This window comes from Lynx rufus, unplaced genomic scaffold (assembly GCF_022079265.1).
Source record: "Lynx rufus isolate CCGP_SWC_20201006 ecotype Redwood Valley unplaced genomic scaffold, mLynRuf1.p SCAF_7, whole genome shotgun sequence".
In the NCBI taxonomy this organism is placed as follows: Eukaryota; Metazoa; Chordata; class Mammalia; order Carnivora; family Felidae; genus Lynx; species Lynx rufus.
The window spans coordinates 83,158,804-83,186,513 of NW_025814889.1; the positions used below are offsets into that span (position 1 = coordinate 83,158,804).

General features: G+C 38.4%; 1 protein-coding gene across 3 annotated transcripts; it reads right to left on the reverse strand.

The window, feature by feature from the left end:
* Positions 1-522: 522 nt before the first annotated feature.
* On the reverse strand, positions 523-27,704 carry PRIM1 (DNA primase subunit 1). 3 transcript variants are annotated; one of them, XR_006959853.1, is made up of 14 exons: positions 27,541-27,704; positions 26,730-26,887; positions 17,234-17,340; positions 17,089-17,162; positions 15,861-15,997; positions 15,426-15,484; positions 13,727-13,836; positions 12,921-13,009; positions 12,607-12,748; positions 11,043-11,112; positions 10,160-10,248; positions 3,526-3,624; positions 1,732-1,992; positions 523-786 (listed from the first exon to the last, which is right to left on the reverse strand). XR_006959853.1 is itself a non-coding variant. In XM_047066621.1 (13 exons), the coding sequence occupies exons 1-13, from the start codon at positions 27,641-27,643 to the stop codon at positions 1,973-1,975; spliced, it is 1,257 nt and encodes a 418-aa protein (XP_046922577.1). In that variant the 5' UTR covers positions 27,644-27,704; the 3' UTR covers positions 523-1,972. The 3 variants fall into 3 exon arrangements, 2 of the variants coding, with proteins under 2 accessions (XP_046922577.1, XP_046922579.1); XM_047066621.1 differs by having other exon boundaries at positions 523-1,992; XM_047066623.1 differs by lacking the exons at positions 523-786; positions 1,732-1,992; positions 10,160-10,248 and having other exon boundaries at positions 3,548-3,624.
* Between the last annotated feature and the right edge of the window lie 6 nt (positions 27,705-27,710).

Here is a 27,710-nt window from a genome sequence, read left to right on the forward strand (position 1 = left end):
CTCTCTGTTGTTAATGACTAGCTAAGGAAAGATGTATTTTCTTTCTTTGGGTTTCTTTATGAATTGGGCAAGTATGGAGATGGAAACCAGTTCTGTGCCCTTTGTTTCTGCAATTCTTATATATGGATGAGTTGGCAAAATCAGAGAATAGAGAAGTCAATAGTCTTTGAGCATGTTTCTGCTATCTTTAATGAACCAAACATTTATTTATTTATTTTGAAAAAAAAAAAGGACTTTATTATTTAAAAAAAAATTTGTTTTTTAAGTTTTCATTTAAATTCCAGTTAGTTAGGGGCGGCTGGGTGGCTCAGTTGGTTAAGTGTCTGACTTCGGCTCAGGTCATGATCTCGCGATCTGTGACTTCGAGCCCCATGTCAGGCTCTGTGCTGACAGCTCAGAGCCGGGAGCCTGCTTCGGATTCTGTGTCTCCCTCTCTCTCTGCCCCTCTCCCACTCACGCTCTGTCTCTCAAAAATGAATAAATGTTTAAAAAAATTAAAAAATAAATTCCAGTTAATTAACATACAGTGTAAAAACATTTATTCTTTTTAATGAGTACAATATGTTCTGAAACTACTTTTATGGGCTAGTACAGCAGCTTTATCCAAGGGCTTTAATATTAAAGCACTAAAATAATGGTAGACATACTGGAAGCTTGAAATATCTCTTGTTGAAAGCATAACACCAGCCTTTACACTCCCATCCTGAGTTAAGATGGACTGATGAGTCTTTAGTAATTTTGTATTCAGGAATTATTAACCGACCCACTGGTTTCCAAACCTAAAAACTGAACAATACATAGTAAATAGCTCAAATAACAAGGAATTTTGCACAGTGGTATTTAATGTTTTTTCTTAAAAGATTAGAAAAGAGAAGGAAATGCAAGGCATTTCGGTGTACTGACTGCAAAGTCTGTTTTATACATATACACCAAAAGATAAAAAAAAGAATGTGTGGCTACAGAGAAAACAACGTTAAAGGAAATATAAAGAAAGGAAATTTTTCATAAATCATAGAAAGCACCAGCCTGATAGCTTGACTTCTCAGTGTTTCTCAGAAGATGGACTGTAAACCAGAATGACTGTTTTGTTTAGCTTGGTTGTAAAACTGGGCAAAAGAAATCTGACTTTCAGAATCTATTGCAAAAATTCAAATATGGAAGAAACAAAACCTTTAAAATTAAGTATTTGGATATGTAGAAAGGGAAGTGTCTCGACAAGTAAAATAAGCTTTATGTTGGTGAAATTGGTTATTCTAAGCTGCTGCTCTATGGTGTTGACTAATCCAGTTATTTTCTGAGGAAAGAAGTTAGGAGCTACAAATGCAACAGTTGTAAAAAAACAAACAAACAAACACTCTACTATGCCCTAATATTGTAATCTAGTAACTCATATGTTTAGATGCCCAATTTAAAATGATTTTTAAAAGATGAGCAGTGGGGTGTGGCCTGGGTAATAAAAATACCAGTAAGCAAAATTAGAAGTGACCTAATACATACTCTAAGTATAATTAATTTAACTTAAGGTCTACGACTTAAGGACAAAGCTCTCATGTACCTAGAATATTCAGTCCAGAAATACGGAGGCTGTATCTGAGCTGAGATTAAAGTCTTCGGCATATTACTGCTCACTTGCCTCTATATACGGCAGCTGGTAGAAGTAGATCAAAATACATATGGCAACTGGTAAAAGGCATATCAAAAATCTTAGAATTATCTTTGTATGATACTAACTTTTACAAATATTTGCAATCCACTTGCTCCTCTCATTACTGCTTCTTCGAGAAACCTGGACACTCTCCTTTGGTGGTTTCAGGAATCTTTTCAACATAATTATTTTTCAAGAAAAGGACATTTTGCTTTGAGCGCTAAAACACATATATGGTTCCACCATATTAATTAAATGCTGTTGAAGTATTTGGTTATTGGTTGAAGGTAGACGATATCTACAATGGTTTGAGGAGAGTTGTTATCTTCAGAAGTCTTTCTGTAAATCTGAAATAGAATAGATTCTTATCAAAGGACAGTAAAGTAAAACAAAACAAATCCCATTTATTTTCACACTCTGATTTGGTTAATGCTTCCATTAAATTCACATCATGCATAAAGATTTGCTTTCACACTTGCTGAAGCCCACATTACAGGCTGAGCTAGTACAGAACAAGAGTACAAAGGACTTAATATGGCCAGTTGGAATGGCAGGTTCACTGAGGCTTTCCAAGTTCAGTGTCATCATTGTTCATTCAACAAGCACATATTTGAGTGGCTACTATGAGTTCAGCATTATCTTGGGCACTACTTTTTAACCATCATGAATTTTATTAAGAAATGAAGTGGAAAGGGAGTTTGTATTTCTGTAACATGGCCACAGTTTTCTATGGTATCCATCAATCTCCTGAATAATATTCACTGCTGATTTTTTTCATTTTGGCTTACACATATGCTTGGGTCTCTCCTATTCAAATAACTTTTCCTTTGACACTGCTGTCCTCTTGGTATCTCCTTTGGGTTCCAATATCCAACAGGATTTTATCACTTGTCTACTGCATTTGACACTTTATAATTTCCTTGAAACTTTCCCCTGGCTGCTTCTGTAACACTTAACTTTCCTCTTTCATCTCTCTGCTTCCAAATCATTACCACCTCTCAAGGATGGCTCTAGTATTTGTACCTTTTAGAGATCTCCAGTGCTATTCTCCTAAATGGTAATAGCCCAGTTGGCCTCTTGGGCTCTATTATATCCCCTATATCCCCCCAGATTTTTGTTGCTAGTTTTATCTGGCTAGATTAAACTATAAATCATGGCAAAACCTTCCTCAAAAACCTTTAATCGATTCCTTGTCTCTACTGAATTAAGTCCAAACTCTCAAGACTGGAATTCAAGGCCATCTATACCCTGGCTTCAGTCTGCTTCTCCAGTTTTCTATCCAATCACTTCCTGACACATCTTTTTTAAGATTAGCTGTACTAGATGGCCTCCAGAGTGACCTGATGCTTTTATCTCTAATGTTTTTGCCCTTGCTGTTCCTTTAAGCATGAACAACCTGTCACCTTTTTCCACTCCTGTACCCTTATCCCATCATATCTCTGCTTGTGGAAATCATACTTATACCTTAAGGCATGGTATATAGGCATTGGGGATTAGAATCTGTATAGCAACTCACTGAAGAGTTCAAATATCACTCTTTTCATATGAAATCTCAGGTTCTCAGAATCAGATGAGATCTCTTGGCATTTTATACTTCTTTGTTTTGTATCAGTTAGTACTTCCTAAGGGCAGGAGGCATGGTGTGGAATTCATCTTTGTATAACTAATTTTTGTTTCCCTCATGATACCTGATACATCGTACCTGATAGAATATCTATTGAATTAAGTGACCAATTTTTAAAACACTAAGGATAGTAAGCTAAATCTATAACTTGTTTTAGGAGGGCAAAGGCTAGAGCTCTAAAATTAATCACTTGCTGGATACTTTAAACTTCCTGTACTAAGATCTAAATAGCTAAAAGGGAAAAGTATAGTCTTACCACTTTTCTTGAGAAGTTCTCCTTTTCGGGATTTATCCAGGTTTTCAAGAAACTGTTCAAAAACTTTTATGTAAGGAGCTAGACTGGTCTTCTTATAATCTAAATTATGAAGGCCATGTATTATAATTAGCATTTTGGAAGTGAGAATTACACAAAAGTATAACTTTAAGTTTTTTTTTCAAGAGTTCTTTAAAATAGTGTTGTCCAATATAATAAGAAATGTGTAGTTTACATACTCTAGTAGTCACATTAAAAAGGTAAAATAATTTTAATATTTAATCCAGTATATCTAAAATATTATTTTAACGTAATAAAAATTGAAATATTTTACATTCTTTCATACTAAGTCTTTGAAATCTAGTGTTTTGTATTTAAAATGCATCTCAATGTAGATGATGTATTATCATGAGAAATACTTGATCTATATTTACATTTAAATTATAAAATATACAGTTGAAAAGTAGGCTCATATACCCAAATTTCCCAAACATACTTAAAAGTTTTCCAATAATTGAATCAAATATCAGTTTTAAAACTTATTTAAAACACTTTTTTTTTAAGATTTTATTTTTAAGTAATTTCTACATCCAATGTGATGCTCAAACTCACAACCCTGAGATCAAGAGTCACATGTTCCACTAACTGAGCCAGCCAGGCATCCCTATCAGTTTTGAAATTTAAATTAATTAAAGTTAAATTTAAAAAATCAGTTCCTTGTTTATACTAGTCACATTTCTTTTTTTAAGTTTATTTGTTTTTAAATTAAAAAAATTTAATGTTTATTTATTTTTGAGAGATAGAGAGGCAGGGTGTGAGCAGGGAAGGGGCAGAGAGAGAGGTAGACACAGAATCTGAAGCAGGCTCCAGGCTCTGAGCTGTCAGCAGAGCCCAATGTGGGGCTCCAACTCTTAAACAGCGAGATCATGACCTGAGACAAAGTTGGATACTTAATCAACTGAGCCACCCAGGCATCCCTTTAAATTTATTTATTTATTTTAAGAGACAGAACACAAGTGGGGGCAGAGAGGTGGAGAGATAGAATCTCAAGCAGACTCTGAGATGTCAGCATGTAGACTGACGAGGGGCTAGCCTCATGAACTGTGAGATCATGATAGGAGTCAATATCAAGTCTAGCTGAGCCACCCAGGCACCCCTATACTAGCCACATTTCAAGTGCTTAATAGCCGTACGTGGCTACTGTATTAAGACAGTGCTGCTCTAAAATATCCAAACCACCCATACACATCCACTTTTGTAGTCAGGCTTTCTAATATTAGACCAACATAATCTAGTGAGTCTGTGTTAAGTCCCATACAACATTCCTTTCTTTAGAAATTACGGCTTCACTGGGGCGCCTGGGTGGCTCAGTCAGTTAAGCCTCTGACTTTGGCTCAGGTCATGATCTCATGGTTCATGAGTTCAAGCCCTGCATCCGCCTCTCTGCTATCAGCACAGAGCCCACTTTGGATCTTCTGTCCCCCTCTCTCTATCCTCCCCTGCTTACTCTCTCTCTCTCTCAAATATTTAAAAAAAAAAAAAAAAAAAAAAAAGAAATTGTGGCTTCAGTAATAAATAGTTTTACTAACAGAGCAAACATTAAGAAGGTGAAGTCAGGGTCATTCTACCTGGAGACAATCAGAAGTTTATAGTCATATGCCTTAAGTACAGTATTTTTTGACTTATAAAAACCTTATTTTTTATGGGACACCTGGGTGGCTCAGTCGGTTAAGCACCAGACTTTGGCTCAGGTCATGATCTCATGGTTCGCGGGTTCGAGCCCCATGTTGGGCTCTGTGCTGACAGCTCAGAGCCTGGAGTCTGCTTCAGATTCTGTGTGTCCCTCTCTCTCTGCCCCTCCCCTGCTCATGCTCTGTCTCTCTCTCTCTCAAAAATAAATAAACAGGGGCGCCTGGGTGGCGCAGTCAGTTAAGCGTCCGACTTCAGCCAGGTCACGATCTCGCGGTCTGTGAGTTCGAGCCCCGCGTCAGGCTCTGGGCTGATCGCTCAGAGCCTGGAGCCTGTTTCCGATTCTGTGTCTCCCTCTCTCTCTGCCCCTCCCCTGTTCATGCTCTGTCTCTCTCTGTCCCAAAAATAAATAAACGTTGAAAAAAAAAATTAAAAAAAAAATAAACAATAAAAAACAATTTTAAAATTTTATTTATTTTTTGATTTATAAAAATTAAAAAGAATTTACACAATAAAGTTTTGAATATAGAATCTTAATCTATTTAATTATATAATCTATAATACCCAATAGGGGAGAAAATCTGATTGAGCACAAGATGAGATTTGGATTTTGGTAGCATGCCATGTCTGCATGGAATAGTCCTCATAATAGTTCACTGAAAAGAGTAAAAAAAAGAAACTATACTTAAAAAGTTTTTTAGTAAACCTGTCTGATGTACTTGGAACTAGACAAGGAAATCTTGACGAGGGTATTAAGGATGAATATCTAAACTGTGGCAATTATGAAAATATATTTTGTCCTACATGTTTATATATGAATTTTCTTATAGCAATAAATGTAAACCAAAGAAACAGTTTAGTTTGGGATCAACCACATAGCACTTTGAAAAAAAATTTTTTTACACTTATTTATTTTTGAGAGAGAGAGAGAGAGAGAGAGAGAGAGAGAGAGAGAGAGAGACAGAGTATGAGCAGGGGAGGGGCACAGAGAGAGGGAGACACAGAATCAGAAGCAGGCTCCAGGCTCTAGGCTCCAAGCTGTCAGCACACAGCCCAACCCAGGGCTTGAACCCACGAACCGTGAGATCATGACCTGAGCTGAAGTCAGATGCTTAACCAACTGAGCCACCTAGGCGCCCCAACCACATAGTACTTTGAACCTTTAATTCAGGATTCTAAGCTCCTTGGATATAGGTCTATATGCTTATCTCACCATAGTAGAATATATAACAGGCACTCAATAATTACTTAAATATTTACTGCCCATTATATATCAAGTACTATGCTAAATTCTAAAATAGTATAAGCCAAACTCTTTGGTTTCAAGAAGTTTTTAAATGAATAGGAAAAACAGGTCCTATATGTAGTAATAGAAAACAATACATACTTAAAGGCCAAACAGGCATATGGATAATTGTATAAGTCCAAAGAATTCATCAATCAAGATTGACTGAGGTGGCTATGAAGTGGGTCTTAGAAAAAAGACATAATTAGATAGAGAGGACAGTAGAGATCATTCCAGGATTTGGGAAGAAGGGCAGGAATAAATAGTACTAGTGTGAAAAAGGACTAAGGCTTAAAGTTGCAGAAAATAAAGAAATAATAAGGAACTTACATTTCACCTGTTCCAACCTCCCACCATCTCTGAAGCACCCCTGACTGATGGCTATTAGGCTATTTATGAATACTTGAAATGATAGGCAGTTTAGTTTACTTTTGAAAGTAAATATTGTATAAATTTTGAAGTTATAGTTATTAGAAAATTTCTCTTTAAAATCTCTGAACAAAAGAAAAAGATGTCATCAAGAGACAATATTAAGTTTAAAAAATTGTGCTAAAGTAATATATACATGTTGTTAAAAGGAGTAAAATACTACTAACATGTTAGAAAAAATAGCAGCTCTCTACCTTTATTCTGACCTCTCAATCCTCTTGAATGGCAACCACTTTTCTTTTCTAGAACTTATTTCTAACAAATGAACACTTCCATTGTTTAGAAATCCAAGGCTCGGGGCGCCTGGGTGGCGCAGTCGGTTAAGCGTCCGACTTCAGCCAGGTCACGATCTCGCGGTCCGTGAGTTCGAGCCCCGCGTCGGGCTCTGGGCTGATGGCTCAGAGCCTGGAGCCTGTTTCCGATTCTGTGTCTCCCTCTCTCTCTGCCCCTCCCCCGTTCATGCTCTGTCTCTCTCTGTCCCAAAAATAAATAAACGTTGAAAAAAAAAAAAAAAATTTAAAGAAAAAAGAAATCCAAGGCTATTCTTCCTAGGTCTGTGGCTTTTTGGGAGAGAGGAATAGGAAGGGGTGAGAAAGCTCTTAAGATCTTTTAATTCTCAGTGTTCTGAAATTTCAAAATAATGTGCCTTGGTGTAGGTCTGTCTTATTATTCTGAGCCTTTTCAATAAAGGGCTCATTTCTGGGATGGTTTCCTATACAGTTTTGATATTTTTTCCCTCCCTGGTTGTTCTTTTTCTGAAACTCCCATAGTCAGGTATTAGACTTCCTGAACCATTCTTATCTTTTTCCTCCTTAAAACAACAATAACAAAAACTTGTCTTTTTTGTAGTACTTTCTGGAAAATCTTAACTTTTTTTTACCAGCCCTTCCACTAAATTTTTTATTCTAATGATTATGTTTTCGATTTCTAAGTCCTCTTTCTTGTTCTCTAAGTGTCTCTTTTCATAGCAATCTAATCTTGCTTCATGGTTCCACTATTTTCTTATTCTCTGAGGATATTAGTTTTTTAAAAAAAAGTTTTCAGGGCACCTGGATGGCTCAATTAGTAGAGCATGCGATTCTTGATCTCTGGGTTGTGAGTTTGAGCCCCATGTTGGGTGCAGAGATTACTTTAAAAAAGAAAGAAAGAAAGAAAGAAGGAAAGAAAGAAAGAAAGAAAGAAAGAAAGAAAGAAAGAAAGGTAGGTTTTCTTTGTTCTTTGCGTTGTCTGTTTTCTCTGAGTTCCTTTTTCCGGTTTATTCTGATTTTTCATGTTGGAGATGTGTTTTATTTTTTATTAATTTAATTTATTATTATTATTATTATTATTTTAATGTTTTTATTTATTTTTGAAGGAGAGAGAGAGACAGCATGAACAGGGGAGGAGCAGAGAGAGAGGGAGACACAGAATCCGAAGCAGACTCCAGGCTCTGAGCTGTTAGCACAGAGCCTGACGTGGGGCTCGAACTCACAAACCGTGAGATCATGATCTGAGACGAAGTCAGACACTTAACTGACTGAGCCACCCAGGCGCCCCGGAGACGTTTTTTAAATACTTGATTTATTTTTATTATTTTTTAAAAAATTTATTTATTTTTGAGTGAGAGTGCACGGAGGGACAGAAAGAGAGAATCCCAATTAGGCTCTACACTGCCAGTGTGGAGCCCAATGTGGGACTTGAATCCACGAACTGAGATCATGCACTGGGCTGAAATCAAGAGTGAGATGCTCAACCGACTGAGCCACCCAGGTGCCCCTCAAATACTTTAAATCAAATGTCTGTAATCATTCTACAAACATTAATAGTGGAATGTACAATGTTAGGTATTATGTTAGAGCTGGAATAGATGAAGTTTTTTTTTTTTTTAATGAATTGATATTTGAGCTTGTGGGTTTTTTTTTTGCATTTTTTTAATGTTTATTCATTTTTGAGAGAGAGAAAGAGACACAGTGTGAGTGGGGGAGGGGCAGAGAGAGGGAGACACAGAATCCGAAGCAGGCTCCAGGCTCTGAGCTGTCAGCACAGAGCCCAACATAGGGCTCGAACTCACGAACCACTAGATCATGACCTGAGCCGAAGTCAGAAACTTAACCGACTGAGCCACCCAGGCGCCCCTTGAGCTTGGGTTTTGAAAGTAGTGTAGCAACATTTGACCAAGAAAGGCCAATCAGAGATCACAGATCTGCCCTGTCCATTATAATAGTTACTAGACACATATGGCTATATAAATGAAAAATGGCTAATAAATGAATTTAAGGGGCATCTGGGTGGCTCAGTCAGTAAGCATCCAACTCTTTTTTTTTTTTTTTTTAATATTTATTTTTGAGAGAGAGAGAGAGCACGCAAGCGGGGCAAGGGCAGAGAAAGAGGGGGGACAGAGGATCTGAAGCTGGCTCTGTGCTGACAGCAGAGAGCCTGATGTGGGGCTTGAACTCACAAACTGTGAGATCATGAACCGAGCTTAAGTCGGACACTCAACCAACTGAGCCATTCAGGCGCCCTAAGCATTCAGCTTTTGATCTCAGCTCAGGTCTTGATCTCATGGTTGTTGAGTTCAAACTCTCCACTGGGTGTGACGCTTACTTAAAAAACAAACAAGCAAACAAAGAAACTGAAAATCCAGTTTCTGATAATTCAAGTGGATTATGCCACATGTGGATAATGAGTACCACACTGGGAAGTGCAGTACATTTCTATTATCACAGAAAGTTCTATTGGCTCTGTTGCTGTAGGATGTCTCTTGGGTGTTGGTATATAAAGATTTGACCTCTATGAGAAGGAGGATTTATAAATTCTCTAGTTCCTTCATATTCTTGAATATACAGTTCAACCACAGTTTAGATCTATATTTACCATAACACTCATCTGGATACATCAAAAATAAAGAGCAAAAGTACTGTATACATAGTGGTTGTTAAATAAATAGCTGTTGAAACTAAGACTGTGACAAACAATGATCCACACCAATTGACAATTTAATCTTGTAAGTATAGATCCTGGCATTTAGATGACGCTTAGAAATATCTATGGACTCAAATTGGATTCAACATCACCATTTGAGCAACTGATTAAAAAAGGACAAAAACATTGTTATGACATTATTTGTTACTGAGCTGGTTTCAGGATAAACAATCCATTCTAGGCTGAATCCAAGGAGAATGAATTACTGGACTGACAGAAGGATGTCTATATAAAAAACTTATGTTAAAGTGAGATTTTAGTATATTGACATACCTCTGGTTCTATGTTTGATATCAGATTCAGCTTCATTTCTTTCCTTTCCCTCATTAGTGGAAATGGTATCCAGTTCACGGCAGATGGAGCTACAAATAACAGAATAAAAGAATTTTCCTCCTTTTTATTTAACTCTATGCTCAATATCAGGCTTGAACTCATAAGCCCAAGATCAAGAGTCATATGCTCTACTGACTGAGTCAGGCAGTTGCCCTAGAATAAGAGAATTTTAAAGTTGTTTCTTGGTCAACATTACCTAGTGTATGACAGCACGTGAATCCTACAAGATTTTTGGTGAAAAAATTGTGTGACCAACTAAATTTGGAATATTCTAAAAATCACAATCTCTAATATGGATAGAAAATTTTCTAATATGCATGGAGTTTTCCATGTATGTTAGCATAATAAAAACTGGGAAATCTTACAGTGGAGAACTTTTTATTTAAAAGTGGTTATTTCCCAAACTTATTTGAACTTATAATCTTTTTTTTTTTAAATGTTTATTTTGAGAGAGAGTGTGTGAGCAGGGGAGAGGCAGAGAGAAAGAGGGAGGGAGAGAGAGTATTCCAAGCAGATTCTGCACTGCCAGAGCAGAGCCCAACACAGGGCTTGAACTCATGAACCACGAAATCATGACCTGAACTGAAACCAAGAGTTTGATGCCTAACCAACTGAGCCACCCAGGTGCCCCAGAACTTATAATCTTTTTATTAGAGAACAGCAACTTGTGTTCTGCATAACTCACTAGGAAATGTTGCTCTACTAGGGCATCATCATATAGCCTCAGAGCAGCTGCTTCTCTGGAAGGGATCTAGTCCAATCTACTTCAAATTCAGGAACCAATCACAAACAAAAAAGGAATGATCAATGATCTGGAACATACCTTATGGTTGGAACAGTAAATGGATCAAACTGGTCCACTTTCTGCACATCAATAGGCACAGAAATGCGACCTGTAAGGACCAAAAGTTATAAACTGATGACTGTGAAATACAGATCATTATGGGCTGTCTCGTATGTGTTATTTTGGCTAAATTTTAATCTAAGGCTTAGAAAAAGGGTTAGACTTATCTGTTAAAATCAGTAGTTGGAAATTACTTCCACACTAGCTGCATCTTTTATTTCTCTTAAAAAAAAAAAACAAACAAAAAATAAGTATGAAAGACTGTTAAGCTATTACATAGTGCTCTTATCTCTACTTTTATTTCTATCTCCTTCTTCCTAATATGCTTTTATACAGAAGTACAGAATGATATCAAATTTAGTGAGTTCTGAAAATGAAACAACATAGATAAAAATAGTTCATTTCATTATCTTGATTTGCTGAGATCAGAACAGACACCTGTATGTTGGAAATCTTTAGAAAGCATTTTGGGAATAAAATAGCATTATACTACCTTTTTACAATATCTACACCTGGGATACCACATAAAATTCATCACATCTCAAAAATGAGATAATGAGTCTCAAGAATGCCAGGTAAATAACAAGATAATCAAGAGAATTGGGAGTTGCTGATTGAAGACAGTAAAAACTGCAGCTACTTAATGGGGAAAAGATATAATCAAAATGTATACACCTATGAATATAATTATTTACTGAAACTGAATTTTAGAATAAGGGGATACCCACTAAAGTTTTAGAATTAAGTTAAAAAAATATTAAGAAATATTAAGATTATTACCAAAAGAAGCTGAAAACACACAGTTGACAGGTTTGAAAAGGAGCTATCCAAATATATGGACTAGAGAATCATTATAGATTATTAAAGGAAACTAGGCAATTTGGGAGGATTGAATGTGTGACACTTTTCTAGGCACTTTACATTTTAGATTTTCACAATAACCCACTGAAGTAAGTACTATTATTATCTCCATTTCACAGATGAGAAAACCAAGGTACAGAGAGTAGTTTGCCTAACATCCCACAGCAAGTGGCAGAGTTGGATTATTGACTACTTATTGGATATTAGTTGTCCTAAAAAGGACAACTATATACAACTGCATATGTCTCCCGGTTGGATGAAGCAAAGTTTAGGTCAATATAGCCACCTTTATATCTATTTTAAAGTCAGTTTCATTCCTTCAAAACACCTAAGAAAAATGTGAAGGAGGAAAGCTAAAAGTATGGAAAAAGAACTGAGGGAGGAAGCATAGTGGGAACAGCACAGAACTCTGTGGTTTAAGAACTGAATTCTGTTTCTAGCTCTGTTGCAATTTGTTTTATGACTGTAGACAAGTCCCATTAACCTCTTGGACCACTGTTTTCTCATTTGTACAGTGAGAACTACCATCGTGTGAGTTCTAAGTACCTCTACAATTCTAACACTGAACCTCAAAAACCCAGATGAAAATTATTTATGTAGTGGAAACTCATCTGGTAGCTACTAATCAACAACTAAAACTTTCATTTTCCTTCTAGTTTTCTTTACTTTCTTTACATTGTACCTGTTTTAGGATGAACACTAAAAGGGCTCTTCAGTAAATGATTGATTCCTTTGCTAACATTGATATCCAGCCGTGGAAAACAATACTGGAGCATGATCTCCCATTCAAGCCAGGGTCCACATTTGTCGTTTTTGGTATTATCCTAAAAACAGATGCAAGTCTAGCATGAGGATCAGTAGGAACTTTTGAGGATTTCTTTAAAAGTGGTTAAAAATGATTTTCAATAATCTTTAACTTACTAATAAGCAAAACAATCAGAATTTAATTAAGAATTACATTATTATATTTATAATAGAGATTTTGATGGGATATACCTGAGAGCTGATGGTTTTCTTCAAATACTCCCAACGCTGAAGTGAATTGTGATGCTTTTGGAAGTTTTGTTGAAGTTTCTCATGAATTGGTGACGAGTCATTAAGGAACACACTCATTTATGACACATTAATGAACAACTTATTTCCAGTATGTGTTACAACAAGGATAACTGAAAGTTTACTAGAAATTATTGTTTTCTAAAATGCAAATATGTATATTTTTAAGTTTATTTACCTTGAGAGAGACAGAGACAGCATGAGCAGGGGAGAGGTAGAAAGAGAGAATCCCAAGCAGGCTCTGCACTGTGAGCACAGAGCCTGATGTGGGGCTTGAATGCACAAAACCATGAGATCATGACCTGAGCCAAAATTGATAGTCGGACGCTTAAATGACTGAGCCACCCAGGTGCTCCTCTAAAATACAAATATTAATTGAACACATATCCTTAAAAAAATCTCCTGTAAAAATATGATACTGATATGACAGAAAAAATGCCAAAATAAATATTTGGTTTAATGTAAAGCTTTCCCTGGTCTGTACAAATTTTGACTATATGATTCAGTATTCTTTAAGTATCCATTAATTCTATGAGGATCAAACTCCAAAATGAGGAAATTTCTTTCTGAAAAGGCTTCATTTCTTACTATATTCCAAACTAGAGATACTAAAATGCAGAAAAAGATGTTTTGTGTAAAAAGACTAAATTTGTAAGAGTATGTATATGAGAATATGCAGGCAGAACACATTTATAATATCATAGATAAATACATGTAGCTCACATAGAAATGGTCTTGGGAAAGGATATTTTCAGGAACAAGGGCTAAGATCTTATCCCAGCTTTCTTTATTTTCAAGAATATCTTGATCAACTAAGGCATAGTCTTCAAAGTATTTTTTTATTATGTTTATAGATTTTCTGTAGGAATAACAATAACAAAGTCCTAATACTATTTGTAATATATACACTGCATAACTTTTGTTGCTATTTGGGTGGCTAGTGTTTACTTCTACTGAATTTTTCTTAATGAGCATGTATTAGTCTAATAAGAAAAATACAAATAGAGTTTAGCTATGTAAAATGGGAATAATACCCCTTTGCAGGGTTATGAGAGTTAACTAAGACATTCTAAGGGGGAAGAACCTACTGTAGCTAGTACCTGGCTTAGAACAGATATTCAAGAAATGTTTACTTTTTTTGTTTTTTTTAAAGTAGGCTCCACAGGCTTAAATTTACGACCCTGAGATCAATATCTGAACTGAGATCAAGAATCGGATGCTTAACCGACTGAGCCACCCAAGTGCCCCAAGAAATGTTTACTTCTTAAGCTCTACAACTTAGAAGGTTAATAGCATCATAAATATGTAACAAGAAAGCAACCAAGCCAGGACAACATAATAATACATCAGTAGTAGAATGTGGGATAGAGTCTATAGTTTCTACTATGAATTACTTACTTTACATCTCGACAATTATATAGTGCTTAGCATTTTGCAGACTTCACATCTACTGTTTCATTTAATCTTTGCCACAACTCTCAGATAGAAGGAGATGTTTTTCCCGTCATATAGTTAAGGAAATAGAGGCTCTAATATTTTATTAAAGTCTTAATAAGTTGCAGAATAGAGATTCTAACTCTTTATGTTTACTTATTTTTCAGAGAGAGAGAGAGAGAGAGAGAGAGAGAGAGAGAGAGCAAACGGGGTAGGGGCAGAGAGAGAGGGGGACATAGAAGTTGAAGCAGGCTCCAGGCTCTGAGCTGTCAGCACAGAGCCTGATGTGGGACTCAAACCCACGAACTGCGAGATCATAACTTGAGCCAAAGTCAGATGCTTAACCGACTGAGCCACCCGGGCGCCCTTAGAGATTCTAACTCTTTTTTTAAAAAAAAAATTTTTTTTTTCAACGTTTTTTTATTTATTTTTGGGACAGAGAGAGAGACAGAGCATGAACGGGGGAGGGCCAGAGAGAGAGGGAGACACAGAATGGGAAACAGGCTCCAGGCTCTGAGCCATCAGCCCAGAGCCCGACGCGGGGCTCGAACTCACGGACCGCGAGATCGTGACCTGGCTGAAGTCGGACGCTTAACCGACTGCGCCACCCAGGCGCCCCTAGAGATTCTAACTCTTAATGCAAAGCTCTTTTCACCCAGAGAAGTAGTGAGTTCAGTGGGAAGAGTATGGGTTTTGAAATTAGGCAGACCAGGACATGAATGCTGAATTTAACAATTACTTGTGTGGTGCCACAAAACTTATACAATCTTTTCAAATCTCACTTTCTTCATCTGTAAATGGAGATACCATCATGACCGTTATGAAGTTATTGTTAAAACCAATAAGAACACTTGTAAAACATCTGTCATGAATACTGCAGCATGAAGTAATCATTCAATGAACTCTCGTTATTATCATTGTAAAGTGCTATCCCAGTAGGGAAAACTGATAACAAGGCAATTCTAAAGGTAAATCAGACACAACTTAAACTGCATAGAGTCTTTTCCAACAGACCTGACAAAAGGGTGAATTTTTTCGCTTAGGTGGACTTTCTTTTTAACGTCTTGACCACCCTGAAAAATAAACCATCGAAAAAGAACTTCATGTATATGAAATAAATGAAATAACTTAAAAATTTCTTTAATGTGTTCTAAAGATACTGATTAAAAGAAAACTGTCAACATATAGAAGTTTAGATGCTATTTTATAGTCTCAATACTTGTAACTTTCTGGGTTACCTTTACTTCACATAATTGAACCAGAAAAGTAATTTTCCTTTTGTCACAAACAAAGATCTTAAAAAATGTAGCTACTATGATTATTTGATCTGCTGGTAAGATCATCTACTCTGGAATGTGGATGCTCTAAAAGTTTAATTTTGTCACTAAACATTTCAGGCTTGGTAACATCTAGCAAACAAAGAAATGTAAATTATCATTAAGATCTTACCTTTACAAGACTCAAGTACTCAACTATCCCAGAACGTACTGCAGAGGACAATTTTCTAACTGATTCATCACAGACCCAACAATGAACACCTCTCCTTCCAGAATATACCCAGAGACGATGCTTAAATCCAAAGTCCTCTGAGGAGGGGAGAAATAATAGGTTTTAAAATCTAGAAATAAATTTATAAACTCCTGGTTCTTGCTTATTTCCTTAGCTTCGTTTTTACCTCTTATCCACATGTACTCATGTTAACTCTACTGAATTATTTTTAGTTTTCTGTGTCCTCCATGCTTTTGCCTTTATGTCAATACCTATTCTGGTCTCTCTGCCAAGAATTTCTTCATGCCCCGGTATTTCCATTTCTCTCCCTGACCAATTGCCATTTATCATTAAAGACCCAGTCTAGGGATATTAAAAAAAGTTAATAAATTTAAAGTGTTTAGAACAGTGCTTGGCACATAATAAGCACCCTAGATAAGAGTTAGCTATTTTTAGTACATGTGCTGCTGAAGTGATCACAAGAGTTAGCTATTTTTAATATCATTATCATCTTTATCATTATCTTTTCCAGAAAGCCTTTTCTAATCCAGTCTTTTCCCATTCCTGTATGCACTCCTGCTGTTCTAGATCTCAAGGGAATGCTGGGCATATTACTCAACATAAGTATAATCTTCAATTTTATTCGTCTTCTTAGACTGCTTAACATACTTGAGGTAATCATTATCTTTCATATTTCTTTCCCTCACCTAGGACAGTATGTAGCACAAAGAGCTGCTCGACAGATGACTGAATTGGGAAAAAACTCACTGGTTTGATCAACAGCTTTATTAGAATTTGAACTACAACTTTATTCTAATCTTTTATTTTCTGGCCATATGTTTCTAGGAAACATGTTCAAAATTTATGAGAGTTGACTATAAAATGGTATAGATAGGGGTGCCTGGGTGGCTCAGTCGGTTGAGCGTCCAACTTTGGCTCAGGTCATGATCTCACAGTTCGTGAGTTCGAGCCCCATGTTGGTCTCTGAGCTGATAGCTCAGAGCCTGGAGCCTGCTTTGGATTCTGTCTCCTTCTCTCTCTGCCCCTCCCCCACTCACACTCTGTCTCTCTCTCTCTGTCTCCAAAATAAATAAACATTAAAAAAATTTTTAAATGGTACAGACAGACAAATATTCAGAGGAAAATAGATTCTTGCATTTGACCCCCCTCAGACACTACCAATACTTGCCCTTCAGTGCTCGGTCGATTATGCGTATGGCCATCGTCATGAGGGTCCAGCACTTAGAACATATGTCTGCAGAACTGGAGCAGAGGCATCATTACTCACTGTTAGTGACATCACCCACCCTACCAGCAAGGCATGCAGCACTTACCTACAACATCTCCTCACATCGTCATAGTCTGTCATGTCAATGTCAAACACCAATTCTTTTTCCTGAGCCTGGAAAGCTCCCAGCTTCACTGTATTGTGTTGATTGGGCTACAGATAGGGGGAAAATATTTAAATATTTTAAATATATATATATATATATATATATACACACACACACATATATATAACCCAAAACAAACAAAAAACCCAAACAAAAAATTCAGTTTCTTTTTTTTTAATTTATTTTTAAAAATTTTTTAACGTTCATTTATTTTTGAGACAGAGAGAGACAGAGCATGAATGGGGGAGGGTCAGAGAGAGAGAGGGAGACACAGAATCTGAAACAGGCTCCAGGCTCTGAGCTGTCAGCACAGAGCCCGACGCAGGGCTCAAACTCACGGACCGTGAGATCATGACCTGAGCCGAAGTTGGATGCCTAACCGACTGAGCCACCCAGGTGCCCCTCAATCAGTTTCTATAAGAGCTGTCATGCTGCCAATTATGCTGTTTTCCACCCACACAAAAAAAGTGGCCAAAGAGAAATGAAGAAACCATAATACAATGCCAATTCTATTTCAGTTAAAGTTCATTAATTTGGATTCTGTGCATCCAGAATTGATGACAGTATACATTTACTTAAAACAGGTTTTGATAAATCTATATTGCCATAAATATTTTTTTCAGTTCTACTGAGATATAATTGGCATGTAACATTGAGTAATAAATATTTGTTATTTTTAGGTTTCTGATAAGGAAGAAAGTACATACAAATAATTAATGCCCTATTGTAAGCTGTTTTAAGGACCTTTAACTGTTACTAGACATATAAGTAACAAAAATGTATTTAAAATTTTTCAATAGGGGTGCCTGGCTGGTTCAGTCAGTAGAGCATGCGACTCTATCTCAGGGTTGTGAGTTCAAGTCCCTCACTGGGTGTAGAGATTACTTAAAAATAAAATCTTTAAAAAATAAATAAAATATTTCAATAATCCAAAATATCTCAATTAGTTCAAACTGAGCCTTTGGCTTAAGCTGTAAGTAGCCTCCTTTGAGGTTATGGATCACCAGGCATAGAAGGCAGACTGAATACAGATACTTATCTTGCTCTTCTAAACTTGCACAAAAATGATAGTAAAGATTTTCTTAAGAAAGGCATGTCTTGGGGCATTCCTGAGCCTGGGTGGCTTAGTTAGTTGAATGTTCAACTTTGGCTCAGGTCATGATCCCACAGTTTGTGAGTTTGAGCCCCACATTGGGCTTGCTGCTGTCAGCACGGAGCCCACTTTGGATCCTCTATCCCCCGGCCCCTGCTCCTCTCCCACTTGTGCGCTCTCTCAAAAATAAACATTAAAAAAAAAAAAAAAAAAAAAGCATGTCTTTTAAGAAAGAACCAAAGAGGAGAAGATACCACCATGATTTTTATAAGATACCCATAAGAGCTGAATCTTAAGCTCTCAGTAAGGAAAGATAAGAAGCAACCCAATTTACACCTCAGCATCCCTAAAAAACTCTGGTCACAATTGGTATCTCTGGAGTAAGAATGCGCACGTGCGTGCGTGAGTGCGTGTGTGTGGCGTTGGTAAAGCTAAGACTAAAAATAAGAGTATTGGTTAAAAATCTTTTTATGAAGCAGTTCCCCAGATTCTTCCATTTACTCTGCAGAGCTAGGTGACTGTGCAAAGACACCTGAATTATTATCTGGAGAACCTCAAACAGTGGGTCTTTGGACTGGGATGAGGGGCAGGAACAACAGGTACAGCTGAAGAAAGATGTGTTGTACTGATATACAGGGGATTAAGTGGACATTTACATGTGGAAAGTTGAGACCCTGCCCTCTTCCCCTACATCTATACCCTATCGCTGCCACCCGGGGAGGAGACCAGAAGATTCCTGTCTGAAGAATCTGATCAGGAGTGTCAGGCACTGTTAAAGGCTCTAGGAATATAGATCAGTGATCAAAACAGATCTCTGTGCTAGTGGAGTTTTCATTCAAGCAAAGAGCTAGAGAAACTGACAACAGAGCTTCTTCCCAAAAAGATGACCAAGCCAGATCACCTTGTAATAAAGAAATCTTGGTCATGTATACAGAACTTCCAATCAGCTTTTTTAGTACTCTATTTTTATTTTTTTCAACATATGAAATTTATTGTCAAATTGGTTTCCATACAACACCCAGTGCCCATCCCAAAAGGTGCCCTCCTCAATACCCATCACCCACCCTCCCCTCCCTCCCACCCCCCATCAACCCTCAGTTTGTTCTCAGTTTTTAAGAGTCTCTTATGCTTTGGCTCTCTCCCACTCTAACCTCTTTTTTTTTTTTTTCTTCCCCTCCCCCATGGGTTTCTGTTAAGTTTCTCAGGATCCACATAAGAGTACTCTATTTTTAAATATAAGCAACATGCAAGAAATTATCAGACTTATGAGGCAAGCCTCTAACATGAAAGAGGGGAAAAAACAGGAAAAAAAGCAACCTTGAGAAAACAAGACTGTACAACAGAAGAAAATTAAAAAAAAAACAACTATCATTGATATCCTCAGATAAGACATATCAATAAAAAAAAAGTTCTTGGAAATTAAAATATAATAGCAGAAGTAAAAACCTCTGAGGAAATTCCCCAGAAAGTAGGGCCAAAGGACAAAAAAATAGAAAACAGGAGGAAAAAAAAATTAGTGAATCAGTTTAAGACACATAATATCTGACTTTAGGATTTCTGGAGAGACCAGAGAAAAATTATAGATAGGACAAATTGTATTTAAAAAAAAAAAAAAAAGGTAGGGGCGCCTGGCTGGCTCAGATCAAGATCAGACTCTTGACCTCTGGGTTGTAAGTTTGAGCTCCATGTTGGGTGTAGAGATTACTTAAAAATAAAATCATGGAGGAGCCTGGGTGGCTCAGTTGGTTGAGCATCTGATTTCAGCTCAGGTTAAGATCTCACAGTTTGCAAGCCCTGCATCAGGCTTTCTGTTGACAGCTCAGAGCCTGGAGCCTACTTCGGATTCTGTGTCTCCCTCTCTCTCTGTCCCTCCCTGGCTCACAGTCGGTCTCTCTTGCTCTCAAAAATAAACAAACATAAAAAAATAAAATAAAATCTTTTTTTTAACTCAAAAATAAAATCTAAAAAAAAAAAAAAGTAAAAGGGAAATTTCCTAGAATTGAAGGACATGAATTCATGATCATGAGCCCATCAAGTATTTAGCACAATAGGTATAAAAAGATGCATGTCAAGCGAAATTTTAGAACATTAGGGACAGAGGGGAGCAGAAAATCCTAAGAGCTTTCAGATCCAACACAGTGGGACAAGAATCAGAATGGGGGTCTTAATAGCAACACTGGAAACAAGCAGGTAATGCAAAATTCTAAGGGAAAATGATTTAGAAACTGAACCATTAGTTAAGCGTAAATGTAGAATGAAGGTATTTTCCAGATACAGAAGGTATCAAATGTTTTGTCTTCCATGCATCTTTTCTCAGGAAGCTCAGGGAGGATGTGCTCTACCAGAACAAGGAAGTAAACCAAAAAGAGAACAAAGGATTTGGGTAACACAGGATCCAAAATAGGAGAGAGGTGGAAGGACATTGGGGTGATTACAAGATCATATTTATCCAACAGGCTTAGAGGGCAATCAGTCCAGCTTGGGGGTCAGAAGTCTGCCAGGGAAATTTTTTCAGGGTGAAATTGACAAACTACCTGTTAGGTCTGAACACATTGGGATATTCAGACAATTGGCAAGGAGTTTGGGGTTGACTTAGTGATCGACCCTGATTTTTTTTTTTTTTTCAACGTTTATTTATTTTTGGGACAGAGAGAGACAGAGCATGAACGGGGGAGGGGCAGAGACAGAGGGAGACACAGAATCGGAAACAGGCTCCAGGCTCTGAGCTGTCAGCCCAGAGCCCGACGCGGGGCTCGAACTCACAGACTGCGAGATCGTGACCTGGCTGAAGTCGGACGCTTAACCGACTGCGCCACCCAGGCGCCCCATGATTTTTAATCTAACAAATATATTAGAAGCATGTGGAAATGGGAAGGTGAGGTGAGGGTAGGCAGTGAGGTAAAAGAAAGCTAAACTCTCATCTGCCAGATTGGAAAGTCAGTAGATAATGCTTAAAATAGAAAAATGGGAGAAATATAAAAATGTTACTTACAGACAAGGCGGCAAATACCTTAAGAATCAGCTAAAAGAAAATGGTTGCCTCTGGGGAGCAGAAAATAATGGAAAGAGAAAGAGACCCTTAAAAAAAAAAAGGCCTGGGGCGCCTGGGTGGCGCAGTCGGTTAAGCGTCCGACTTCAGCCAGGTCACGATCTCGCGGTCCGTGAGTTCGAGCCCCGCGTCGGGCTCTGGGCTGATGGCTCAGAGCCTGGAGCCTGTTTCCGATTCTGTGTCTCCCTCTCTCTCTGCCCCTCCCCCGTTCATGCTCTGTCTCTCTCTGTCCCAAAAATCAATAAACGTTGAAAAAAAAAAAAAGGCCTAATTAACCCATGCTCATGGATTGGAAGAAGAAATATTATTAAAATGTCTATACTACCCAAAGCAATCTATACATTCAATGTAATCCCTATCAAAATAACACCAGCATTCTTCCCAGAGCTAGAACAAACAATTCTAAAATTTGTATGGAACCAGAAAAGACCCTAAATAGCCAAAGTAATGTTGAAAAAGAGAACCAAAGCTGGAGGCATCACAATTCCAGACTTCAAGCTGTATTACAAAGCTATAATCATCAAGACAGTATGATACTGGCACAAAAGCAGACACATGGATCAATGGAACAGAATAAAGAACCCAGAAATGTATGGCCAACTAATCTTTGACAAAGCAAGAAAGAATGTCCAATGGAAAAAAGGCAGCCTCTTTAGCAAATGGTGTTGGGAAGACTGGAGAGCAACATGCAGAAGAATGAACCAGGACCACTTTTTTACACCATACACAAAAATAAACCCAAAATGGATGAAAGACCTAAATGTAAGACAGGAAACCATCAAAATACTAGAGGAGAAAATAGGCAACAACCTCTTTGACCTTTGCCGCAGCAGCTTCTTACTAGACATGTTTCCGGAAGCAAGGGAAACAAAAGCAAAAATGAACTATTGGGACCTCATCAAGATAAAAAGCTTCTGCACAGCAAGGAAACAATCAACCAAACTAAAAGGTAAATATTTGCAAATGACATATCTGATAAAAGGCATCAAACTCAACACCCAAAAAACAACCAGTTAAGAAATGGGCAGAACACATGAACAGACTTTTCCAAAGAAGACATCCAGATGGCTAACAGACACATGAAAAGATGCTCAACATCACCCATCATCAGGGAAATACATTTCAAAATCACAATGAGATACCACCTCCCAGCTGTCAGAATGGCTAAAATTAACAACTCAGGAAACAACAGATGTTGGTAAGGATGTGGAGAAAGGGGAACCCTCTTGCACTGCTGGTGGGAATGCAAACTGGTGCAGCCACTCTGGAGAACAGTATGGAGGTTCCTCAAAAAATTAAAAATAAAGCTACCCTACAACCCAGTAATTGCACTACTAGGTATTTATCCAAAGGATACAAAAATGCTGATTTGAAGGGGCACATGCACCCCAATGTTGATAGCACAATATATTAATAATAGCCAAATTATGGAAAGAGCCCAAATGTCCATCGACTAATGAATGGATGAAGATGTGGTATATATACATAATGGAATATTACTTGGGGATCAAAAAGAATGAAATCTTGCCATTCACAGCGTGAATGGAACTAGAATGTATTATGTTAAGCGAAGTAAGTCAGAGAATGACAAATATCATATGATTTGACTCATATGTGGAATTTAAGAGACAAAACAGATGAACATAAGGGAAGGGAAGGAAAAATAAAAACAGAGAGGGAGGCAAACCATGAGACTCTTAAATACAGAGAACTGAGGGCTGCTGGAGGGGTGCTGGTTGGGCAGATGGGCTAAATGGATGATGGGCATTAAGGAGGGCACTTATTAGGATGAGCAGTGAGTGTTATATTTAAGTGATGAATCACTAAATTCTATTCCTGAAATCATTATTACACTATGTTAACTAACTTGGATTTAAATAAAATTTAAAAAAATGAGATTTATTCTCCTTCATTTATTCTCCTTAAAGAGAAGGAATAGAGCGACACTTTGGCCCTTCTATAGAGATTTCAGTTTTTTGTTTCAAAAAAAAAATTCTTTTTTTACATTTATTTATTTTTGAGAGACAGAGTGAGACGGTGCACGAGTTGGGCAGGGGTAGAGAGAGGAAACAGAATCCGAAGCAGGCTCCAGGCTCTGAGCAAGCTGTCAGCACAGAGCCCCACGTGGGGCTCAAACACACGAACCGTGAGATCATGACCTGAGCCCAAGTTGGACGCTCAACCGACTGAGCCACTCAGGGACCCCTAGAGATTTCCGTTTTAATCTCTATCCCTAAAGAGAAGTAGGGATGCCTGGCTGGCTTAGTGGTAGAGCATGTGACTCATGAGTTCAAGCCCCATATTGGGCACAGAGATTACTAAAAAAAAAAAAAAAAAAAAGAAAAAAAAAATTGGGGTGCCTGGATGGCTCAGTTGGTTGAGTGTCCAACTCTTGATTTTGACTCAGGTCATGATCCCAGGGTCGTGGCATGGAGTCCAGCATCAGGCCTCCGCACTGAGCATGGAGCCTGCTTGAGATTCTTTCTCTCTCTCTCTCTCTCTCTCTCTGCCCCCTCCCCTGCTTGCACTTTATCTCTCTCTAAAATTAGAAAAAAAAAATCTAAATAAAAAAATAAGTAAAAAATAAACTAGCTTAAAAAAAAAATAAAGAGAAGTAAACTGCTCCAAAACATTTTTCTTGCCTGCCTTTTTAAATGTCTTCTCCCCTTCCCTTGGGATTTAAATCAGAAAACCTGGGTTCAGGTCTCAGGTCTACAATTTGGAAACTGTGTCTCCTGGGACAAATTATTTAAGTTCTCTCAGCCTGTTTCTCCTTGTAAAAATATAATGAGGATTGATATGAAAAATAAGTTATACGAGACATGGAAAAGCTCCATACAAAAGCTACTATCACATGAATGTATTTCTCCCCCCATGTGTGTATTTTTTTTTCTTTAAATGTTTCATTTACTTTTGAGAGAGAGCACAAGTAGTGGAGTGCAGAGAGAAAGAGGGGAACAGAGGATTTGAAACAGGCTCTTTGCTGACAGCAGACAGCCAGATGCAGGGCTCGAACTCACAAACTGTGAAATCACGACTTGGGCTGAAGTCAGATGCTTAATCAACTGAGCCACCCAGGCGCTTCCCCCCATGTGTGTACTTTTATTTTTATTTATTTTTAAAAAATGTTTATTTATTCTTTGAGAGAGAGAGAGAGAGAGAGCATGAGCAGGGAAGAGGCAGAGAGAGAGACACACATAATCTAAAGCATGCTCCAGGCTCTGAGCTGTTAGCAGAGCCCGACGCAGGGCCTGAACCCACCAACCGTGAGACCATGACCTGAGCCGAAGTCGGGAGCTCAATCGACTGAGCCATCCAAGTGCCCCCCACCCCCATGTGTGTATTTTTAAGGAGAGAAAGAAGGGCAATTTTGGTATGTTCATTCATTCAACAAGTATTTACAGTGTACTCTCTCTGCCAGCCACTATTCTAGGCATTTAGACTGTATCAGTGACAATGGGTAGGAGGAGTGGGGCAAGTTGCAGTAGGCCTCACTTAATGAAGATGTGAGGAGTTGAAGGAAGGAACCGAGAAGGTATCTGGTAAATGGGTTCCGGGCGGTGGAAACTGCTTGAGCAAAGGCCAGTGTGGCAGAGGTGGAGTGAGTAAGGCAGAGAGAGGGGCTTTTACTCTGAGTGAAATGAGAAGCCGTAAGAGAATGGTTTTGAGCAGAGGAATCACAGAATCTGACTTGTTTTTTTTTTAATGTTTTTTTTTTTTTTAACATTTATTTATTTTTGGGACAGAGAGAGAGCATAAACAGGGGAGGGTCAGAGAAAGAGGGAGACACGGAATCTGAAACAGGCTCCAGGCTCTGACTTTCAGCACAGAGCCCGACGCGGGGCTTGAACCCACAGACCGCGAGATCATGACCTGAGCCAAAGTCAGACGCCTAACCGACTGAGCTACCCAGGTGCCCCAGAATCTGACTTGTTTTAAAAGGATCATTGGCTGCTGTGTTGAGAATAGACTCTAGAGTCTGTAGGAGCAAATTGTTAGGAAGTTTTTACAGTAATTCAGATGAGAGATGATGACAGTGGTAGTGGCACTGGTACCAGTCGTTGGATTTCAGATATTATTTTGGTAGACCTAAAGAGATTTCCTAATGGAAACAGATATAGGAGTATGAGAGAAAGAGAGGAATCAAGAATAACTTCATGGGATGCTTGGCTGGCTCATTGGGTACAGCATGTGACTCCAGATCTCAGTGTCATGTTGAATATAGACATTATTTAAAAAAAAAACAAAAAACAGGGGCGCCTGGGTGGCGCAGTCGGTTAAGCGTCCGACTTCAGCCAGGTCACGATCTCGCAGTCCGTGAGTTCGAGCCCCGCGTCAGGCTCTGGGCTGATGGCTCGGAGCCTGGAGCCTGTTTCCGATTCTGTGTCTCCCTCTGTCTCTGCCCCTCCCCCGTTCATGCTCTGTCTCTCTCTGTCCCAAAAATAAATAAAAAACGTTGAAAAAAATTAAAAAAAAAAAACAAAAAACAAAAAACAAAAAACTCCAAAGCTGGAAGAGAATGTAATTCTTTTAAAATTCCCTCATTTAAACCACGCTGACATCCTCATTTAGTCTTCTTAAAAAATAAAGTTCAGGGGAGGCGCCTGGGTGGCTCAGTCAGTTAACTGTTTGACTTCAGCTCAGGTCATGATCTCACCATTCCCGAGTTGGAGCCCCGTGTCAGGCTCTGTGCTGACGGCTTAGACCCTGGAGTCTGTTTCAAACTGTGTCTCCCTCTCTGTCTCTGCCCGGCCCCTGGTTGTGCTCTCTCTTTCAAAAATAATAAACATTAAAAAAAATTGTTAAAAAATTTTTATTATTATTTTTTTTAACATTTACTTATTTTTGAGAGACAGAGACAGAGCACAAGCAGGAAAGGGGCAGAGAGAGAAGGAGACATAGAATCCGAAGCAGGCTCCAGGCTCTGAGCTGTCAGGACAGCAGCTGACGCCGGCTCGAACCCACTAACCATGAGATTATGACCTGAACCGAAGTCGGATGCTTAACCTACTGAGCCACCCAGGCGCCCCTCATTTAGTTTTTTCGCCCGATACTCAATTTTTTTGTCCTAGTGAGAATACAACCAATTCATTTCCAAATGATTTCCAACCAGTAATGTAGAGTATCAAGAACAACAACAACAAAAATACTACAATCTACTTGCAAGAAGATAAAGAAAGTGTGGCTCTTCAACTAGAATTAACTCTAAAAATGTAACCTCAAAACAATGGGGGGCTCCAACCCATTCTTGGTTTAAAAAATGAAACATAATACATAAAAAATTGATTTCTTACTCTGTGGGAGTATACTGCGCCTATATCAATCTTGTATGGATTCATTTTCTGCATCTCCTTTTCCAGATCACTCTGGTTGTTGAAGGATTGGTAGCGAATGTAAATATCATCTTTCAATGTGAATGAAAATTCACGGTGTTGAAAGTAATTCTTTGTCACTGCAAAATAAATATACAATTTTAAAGTTAATTTGGTATTTTATTTAGCACAGGGCATTATAACATCAACCAATGAGAAGATATTTTGAATAAGCCTGTGTGCTCAACACTGTGCTACATGCTAAAAAAAAAGACTTCCTAATTTGAAGGGGCTTACTATCCTGCATCTGATAGGAAAAAGTAAAAATGAAGAAAAAGATGCATTAAGTGTTTTAAATATGTAATGCCATCTGTCTCTCTTCGGTGGGCACTAATAAATTCAGCTGCGAAGAGGTCAGTACCTCTCCTCTCCCGGGAGATGCTCCGCTTGTCCCTGATACAGAACAGGCCTCTGTAGTTAAAGCTATGACCCGGTAATCTCCCTGGTTCAGGCGCCGCGGCCGGTAAACGGGGCACCGAACGTCAGTCTGACCAGTTAGAGGAAGGAGCAGCGGCTCGGCCTTTCTCTGTGGCCGGAAGCTGGTTACCCTAACCTCTCTTGGCCCATTTACACCTCAGAGGTGATGGCGAGGTCTCGAGATAATGCGCGAAGGCGCCTGGCACAAAGCCTAGTGCATAGGAGGCACTTCGTATTGTCATTCTAAGGTACCCTCCCAGAACGTCCTCACCGTCCCTTCCGAGCCACTACCCACTCCGCTCCCGGCTTCCATCACCTCCACCATAGTTGAGCCAGCGATAGTATTGGGCGTAGGGAAAAAGCCTCCGGTAATAAAGTTTAAGAAGCTCCGGCAGCTCGGCGGGGTCAAACGTCTCCATGGAGCGCGGGGCTCACTCTCTGCAGGACTACAACAAGAATTGGCGGGAATCACACAGCCGGAGCTTC

Excerpts from the sequence above, each read along its gene's own strand:
- PRIM1 (XM_047066621.1), bottom strand. The coding sequence starts at position 27,643 with ATGGAGACGTTTGACCCCGCCGAGCTGCCGGAGCTTCTTAAACTTTAT. Across the intron at positions 17,341-26,729 it reads GCGCAGTATACTCCCACAGA|CCCAATCAACACAATACAGT; the intron begins GTAAGAAATCAA and ends CCCTATCTGTAG. Across the intron at positions 15,998-17,088 it reads AATCGACCGAGCACTGAAGG|AGGACTTTGGATTTAAGCAT; the intron begins GCAAGTATTGGT and ends TCCCCTCCTCAG.